Source organism: Pyrgilauda ruficollis, unplaced genomic scaffold, assembly GCF_017590135.1.
Source record: "Pyrgilauda ruficollis isolate IOZ18807 unplaced genomic scaffold, ASM1759013v1 scaffold260, whole genome shotgun sequence".
Taxonomy (NCBI): domain Eukaryota; kingdom Metazoa; phylum Chordata; class Aves; order Passeriformes; family Passeridae; genus Pyrgilauda; species Pyrgilauda ruficollis.
This window is the reverse complement of record NW_024523934.1, coordinates 46,268-53,357: the sequence shown is the minus strand read 5'-3', so window position 1 is coordinate 53,357 and position 7,090 is coordinate 46,268. Positions and strand designations below refer to the sequence as shown.

The 7,090-nt window shown below is 58.6% G+C and overlaps 1 protein-coding gene across 1 annotated transcript in view; it reads left to right on the top strand.

The window, feature by feature from the left end:
- Positions 1-2,600, top strand: part of TRIM54 (tripartite motif containing 54) — a 3,654-nt gene extending 1,054 nt beyond the window's left edge. The window contains exons 3-10 of the mRNA XM_041471310.1: positions 454-625; positions 702-797; positions 915-1,148; positions 1,349-1,371; positions 1,460-1,584; positions 1,895-1,996; positions 2,135-2,173; positions 2,369-2,600. Coding sequence (XP_041327244.1) covers positions 454-625; positions 702-797; positions 915-1,148; positions 1,349-1,371; positions 1,460-1,584; positions 1,895-1,996; positions 2,135-2,173; positions 2,369-2,379 — 802 coding nt within the window. The 3' untranslated portion in view covers positions 2,380-2,600. The remainder of the gene's footprint in view (positions 1-453; positions 626-701; positions 798-914; positions 1,149-1,348; positions 1,372-1,459; positions 1,585-1,894; positions 1,997-2,134; positions 2,174-2,368) is intronic.
- Positions 2,601-7,090: the final 4,490 nt, after the last annotated feature.

Genomic DNA, 7,090 nt, shown 5'->3' with positions numbered 1-7,090 from the left:
GCACGCCGGGGGCCCCTCCATGCCCTCAGCCTCTGCCTTTGCTCCCACAGCTGGAAGAGCTCAGCAGCTCCATGTATCCTTGGCTGGTGGCAGTGGCAGTGGCAGGGGGGGCGGGGGGGGGGGGGGGGGGGGGGGGGGGGGGGGGGGGGGGGGGGGGGGGGGGGGGGGCGAGACATGCGGGTGACAGCGAGATCACCGAGAGGGCTGGGGTGGGATCCCAACAAGAACTGGGGAGTCATGGGGCCCATACAGGGCCAGGGAATATCCCTGGGGCTGCGGCTGTCTCCAGGGCCAGAGGTGATTCTGGTGCCAGCAGTGTCCCTGGGGCTGAAGGGTCCCTGGGGGCCAGAGGAGTCTCTGGGGCTGGGCAGGTCCCGGGGCTGCTGCTGTCTCTGAAGCTGGGGTGTCTCTGGGGGCCGGGGTGTCTCCCTGACTCCCCCAACCCCCGTGCAGACCCCTTCATGCCAAGGCTGAGCAGCACCTCATGTGCGAGGAGCACGAGGACGAGCGGATCAACATCTACTGCCTGCGCTGCGAGGCGCCCACCTGCTCCCTGTGCAAGGTGTTCGGGGCGCACAAGGACTGCGAGGTGGCCCCGCTGCCGGCCGTCTACCAGCGCCAGAAGGTGGGGGGCCCCCGGGGTCCCGGGGGGCCGGGGGTACCCACACAGGCACCCTCACGCCCTGGCCCTCTGCACCCAGAGCGAGCTCAGCGATGGCATCGCCATGCTGGTGGCGGGGAACGACCGGATCCAGGCCATCATCACACAGATGGAGGAGATCTGCCACACCATCGAGGTTGGCACCAGGGCTCCGGCCCGGGGCCGTGCCAGCGGAGGGGGGTGGTGGGGCAGGGAGCGCCCAGCCCTGGGGCTGTGCTGGGGGCACACGGAGCAGCCCTGGTCCGTCCCGCAGGAGAACGGGCGGCGGCAGAAGCAGCACCTGGGGCTGCGGTTCGACGCGCTCTACGGCATCCTGGAGGAGCGCAAGAAGGAGCTGCTGCAGAGCATCGCGGCCGAGCAGGAGGCCAAGCTGCAGCGGGTCCGCGGGCTCATCCGCCAGTACGGAGACCACCTGGAGGCCTCCTCCAAACTGGTGGAGTCAGCCATCCAGGCCATGGAGGAGCCCCAGATGGCCCTGTACCTGCAGGTGCTGCCAGGGGACGGGGGCTGGGACTGCCCTGGGCCGGTGTGGTGGGGCCATGCTTCCCTGAGGGGCTGCTCGCAGGGCTAAACAGGGGGCTGTGCTCAGCCAAAAGGATCTGTGGATCCCCCTGGGATGTGCAGGGGTGGACCTGTGGTGGGGGTGATGTCTAGGAGACACTGATCCCCCCTCGCTTTCCTTCACAGCACTCCAAGGAACTCCTGAAAAAGTGAGTGGGGACTGTGGGGGGTAAAGGCCTCTGGCTGGTGGCCCTCTGGGGCTGGACCCTGCAGCTCCTGGGAGTCTCTGCCCTGCAGGATCACAGACATGTCCAAGGCATCAATGAGCAGCCGCCCTGAGCCCGGCTATGAGAACATGGACCACTTCTCCATCAACGTGGACTACGTGGCTGAGATGCTGAGGACCATCGAGTTCCAGACAGGTGCCTGCCCTGGGGAAATTGCTCTGTCCCAAGGGGGCACTGGGACTGCCTGGGGTGCCCAGAGCCCCCCTCACCACATGGCCTGTGCGGGGGTCCCACACAGGACTGGGGGTGTGACCCCCACCTGTAGCCCCACCCAGGGGCCCTGGAGGCTCAGTCCTGCCCCAGGCTCTCCCTGCTTCCCACACGGGGCTGGTCACATTCCTCCTGGGAACTTTCACCCTGGAGTGTCCTGCTTGTCACCTCCCTCCTGGCGTGTCCCATAATGGGGAGGGAGGGAGGGTCCCGCCTGAGCTGTCCCTGCCCACAGAGCCACTGGGTGAGGATGAGGGGGATGGAGCTGGGGACGGCAGCGAGGCCGCAGTGGATGAGGACCGGCTGGACAGCCTGGAGGTGCCCGAAGCTGCTGAAGGTGAGAGCCTGCCATGACTGCCCAGGCCCGTGTCCAGGGCCAGCCTTTGGCTGTGCCATGGTCCCCGTGTGGCAGCTCGGGTCCTTCAGGGTGCCGGGGCATCCCTGCCTCGATCTTGTTCCCTCTCTCCCTCTGCAGATGTGGGGCCGAGGCAGAAGCCAGCGAGCTCTCCCCATGGTGAGACCCTCAGGGGAGTGAGATGGGCACGGCCATGGGGTGCCGTGGGGCAGAGGAGACCTCCTGGGAGTGGGGATGAGGGTGTGGAGGGGCAGGTCACACCTCAGGCTGCCCCCAGGCCATCCCTGTCTCCCTGCTGCAGGGAGTGGGCAGGGGGTCCCGGGGTCACAGGGCTGAGGCTGCTTTTCCACACAGGTCAGCACTGAAGTGAAGCCGTGGGGTAAGGCTGGATGCCCTCAGCTCTGCCTGTCCCTGTCACAGCCGGCTATGCCTGTCCCTGTCATCCTGCCCTGGCTGTGGCCATCCCTGGCACTCCCAGGCGAGCTCCATCCCTGCTGCTGGAATTCCTTGATGGGCGCTGCCCCTCTCCAGCATTAAAAGTGTGTGAGGACACGTTTCCCTCTCCAACATTAAAAGTGTGTGAGGACACGTTCTCCCGTGTGCTGTGTGGGTGGGGTGGCGGCGAGGGCTGCCCCAGAGCTGCTCTGCCCCGGCCCCACAGGGTCTAGCCCAGCGCAGCCCCTGCCCCATCACCCCAGCAGTGCCCCCAGGCAGGGGGCTGAGACCCCATACCCCCAGTGCAAGGCGGGCTGTGAGCCCCGGGCCCCGTGAGTGCGGCTCTGCCCCTGCCCGCAGCCCCTCCGGGGGTCGAGGACCCTCAGGTGCCCCTCCTGCCAGCCCCGTCTGGGGTCTGGTCCCCCGGGAGCTCGGAGCAGACACGGCGGGGATGAGCTGGCTGGGTACACACGCAGCCCCGCGGCGCTGCCTCGGCGGGGTCCCCCGGGAGCCCGCGGCTGCGTCACCCCCGGGGCCGTCGCCAAGGCGGCGCGGCTGATGATGCACATGGCCGGGGTCCCAGCGCCGGGGTCCCCGCAGCCACGCCGAGCCCAGCCAGGCGACAGCACGGGCTGAGCCCTGCGGAGCCCCAGAGCGCGGCCAGGGGGTGCGGGGTCCCGGAGGAGGGGTGGCAGGGGGGACAGCTCCACTCTCTGTGTCCCCAAGGATGGGTGGCAGGGGGGACAGCTCCGCTCTGTGTCCCCGAGCTGGCAGAGGGGACAGCTCCACTCTCTGTGTCCCCAAGGACGGGTGGCAGGGGGGACAGCTCCGCTCTGTGTCCCCGAGCTGGCAGAGGGGACAGCTCCACTCTCTGTGTCCCCAAGGACGGGTGGCAGGGGGGACAGCTCCGCTCTGTGTCCCCGAGCTGGCAGAGGGGACAGCTCCACTCTCTGTGTCCCCAAGGACGGGTGGCAGGGGGGACAGCTCCGCTCTGTGTCCCCGAGCTGTCACCCCAAGCAGAGGAGCCAGCTCCGCTCTGTGTCCCCGAGCTGTCACCCCAAGCAGAGGGGATGTGGCTGCCAGCAGACCCAGCCCAGGCCCGGCCCAGCTGCTCCTTCACGCAGCAGAGCCGTGCCTGGGAGGGCTCGGGCGGTCCCCGGGGAGCACGAGGGGCTGTGGCTGCTCCGTGCCTGCACCTGGCATTCCTGGATGCAGCATTTGCCTTTCCCCCTGCTCAGGGATGTTCCCTTGTCGCTGTCACCTTGCAGAGGTGACTGAGAGGGACCCCCAGCACTCAGCAGCCCCTCAGCTGGGTGCCCTGGGTGCCTCAGGAGAGCCCCAGCCTGGTTCTCTTTGTCTGGGGCAATTTTCTTCCTTGTGCTTTGTGCCCAGGTGCTCAGCACCTTCACTGCCCCCCCAGACCAGCCCTGGGCAGCCCCCTGGGATTTGCTGATGCCTCTGCTTGTCCAGTAAAGTGTGCCCCCACCTGAGGTTTCAGGAATGAAATCTGTGCACTGAGCACGGATTCCAACGCATTCCAGCACATTCCAACACGCAGCCTGCTCCAGGTGCTGTTCGAGGGGGTCTCCAAGAAGCGTCGTTATTTCTCTTTATCCTTCTCCATAGCTGTGCTTCCAAAGGACTTCTCTCCATAAGGAGCATAATGTTAACATTCCTAAGGAATGTCTTTTCACTTTCCCCCACACACACAGGTGGGTTGTCCACCTGCTGTGGTCACTTACCCAGCTACATGTCCCATTCATGGAATTTTGTCCATTTTATTGGGTTTGTATCGGGTTTGTGTGGCAAGGTTTTGGTAGTGGGGAGATGACAGAGGCAACCTCTGTGAGAAGCTGAGAGAAACTTCCCCCGTGTCCCAGAGAGCCAAAGGCAGCAGGGACCTGCTGCTGGCCAGGGCAGAGCCCGTCAGTGATGCAGCAGCAGCTCAGGGATAGCGTATTTAGGGAGGAAAAGAGTTCTGCTGCGGAGGGAATTGCAGCCAGGGAGGAATGATGGTCTGAGAGAGCAGCAGCCCTGGAGCCCCCCAGGGCAGGGCAGGAGGAACGGGAGGAGCTGATCCAAGAGTGGAGCAGGGATTCCCCACAGCCTGGGGAGGATACGGAGAGCAGGGGTACCCAGGGGTACCCCCATGGCAGCAGAGACCCAAATCCACCTCCGGGGTACCCCCATGGCAGCAGAGACCCAAATCCACCTCTGGGGTACCCCCATGGCAGCAGAGACCCAAATCCACCTCTGGGGTACCCCCATGGCAGCAGAGACCCCCTGGGAGAGCCCACCGCAGGGCAGGGGGGCGCAGAGGAGCCTGTGACCCCCTGAAAGCCCGTGGAGGAGCAGGGTCCTGGCAGGACCTGTGGGCACAGGAGCCCGTGCAGGAGCAGGGTCCTGGCAGGACCTGTGAGCCTGGGGGGCCCCGAGGGACTGTCCCCATGGAGGGACACGCAGCGTGCGAGGGGCACAGCCCGAGGGAAGGAGCAGTCTGCAGAGGCTGCCTTCCTCCCAGAGCCGAGCAGGGCAGGGACTCCTCTCCCTCAGAAGGAGCAGCAGCAGAAACCACGAGGTGTGTAACCCCCCTCCTGCCCCTCCGCACCCCTGGGAGCGAGGAGGCAGCAAAGCCAAGCCTGGGACGGACAGAGGGCTGGGGGAACCAAGCCTGTCGGAACCGGGACACCCTCTGGGAGCCCTGGGTGACACGTGCCCCTGGCAGGAAGCCAAAGACACCTGGGAATTCGATCTTAACCCACGGAGCAAATTGCCAACCTTGTATGAAGAATCACAAGTCACAGAAGTTTAGGAAGAGTGATAATGAATTAATCACCGGGTGAAAACTGGAGTTTTAGGGATTTTATTATTGGGGATCTAGGAGGAAAGATGGAAGGACTTGCTCGTTGTCCTATTATTCTTCCTTCTTCTTCCCAGCCTCCATCTTCTGGGTGACGGGGGCACATTTGGATTGGTCTAGAGCAGAAGTAGACAGTCTAACATAGACGATAGGTATTGGAAAATAATGATAAATAATTACACCTGACTTGTAGTATAAAATGCAGACACCAGCCCGGGGCGGGCAGCATGCCCTTGACAGAGCTGCAGACAGACCTCTGCGGGTCTGATAGAAAATATTTTGGATAATGGATCATAAACAACCTGTGAACATGAGCCAAAGAATCCTGACTCTTTCTTTGGCCAGCGGGCTGGGAAAAGGGACTCTCAGGTCATCCCAAAAGCAGACAACCCGAGAAAAATCCAGTGTTTTCAGAATTTATTTTACTTGTTACCCGACTCTGATTTGATTGGTAACAAACCAAACTAATTTTCCCGAATCAAGCCTGCTCGGCCACAGCAGCAATGGGTGAGCTTTCTCTGTCCTCACCCTGAGCCACGAGCTTTTCTTCTGTTTTCCCTTGCCTGTCGCAGCGAGGGGCAGCGATGGAGCAGCTCTGGGGAGCACCTGGCGTCCAGCCACGGTCAGTCCATCTCAGGAGTAATGCCAATTTCCCTCCTCCTGGCTGGGGTTAAACCCCAGGGAAAATCCTCACAGGGTTCTGGGACTTGAGGAGCAATGCCAGGTCTAAATCTAAGATTAAAATTCCCCAATCCACAGGGTCGTCGCTGATTGTGGCACTGGGAAATCCGTCAGTTTTACTGCTGGAGTTGGAATTTTCCTGATTGATTGGACAAGCTTTAAAGTAACAACATGTTATATAACAGATCACCATAAAATAACAACATATTCTATAATGGATCACCATAAAGTAACAATATATTATATAGTGGATCGCCACAAAATAATATATTATATAGTGGATCACCATAAAGTAACAACTTGTTCTATAATGGATCACCATAAAATAACAATGTATTATATAATGGATTACCATAAAGTAGAAATTTATTCTATAATGGATCACCATAAAGTAACAAGATATTGTATAGTAGATCACCATAAAATAACAACATATCATATAGAAGATCATTATAAAATAACAATGTATTACATAATGGGTCACCATAAAGTAACAATATATTGTATAATGGATCAGCATAAAATAACAATGCATTATATAGTAGATCACCATAAAATAACAATGTATTACGTAATGGATCACCACAAAGTAACAATCTATTATATAATGGATCACCACAAAGTAGAAATTTATTCTATAATGGATTGCCATATAGTAACAAGATATTATAGAAGTACTTCACTTGCAAAATTATTTTACAAAAACAGATTAAAAAACTGAACACACTTGTGTGTGCAGCTGGAACTTCAGGTCTCCAGTCTGGTGAGAATTCCGTGTGTCCTGTCCAGGCTCAGGGGTGCTTTTCTCACATGCCATAGATCCAGGAGTTGGTTCCTGTCCTTTTCCCTGCAGCGCACACCCTGAGCGCCCTTGGGAGAGTCTGCTTTGCTCTTCTAAGTTCTTCTAAGCCTTCTGATGTTTACATTCTTGTAACGAACTTTCTCATGCACTTTATGTAAATAATTAATTATAAATAATTAGAAATAATAAATTACAAATTATAATATTTAATTATAATAATTACAACTATAATTATAATTATATATTATAATGATATATTATATATTATATATTATATATTATATATTATATATTATAT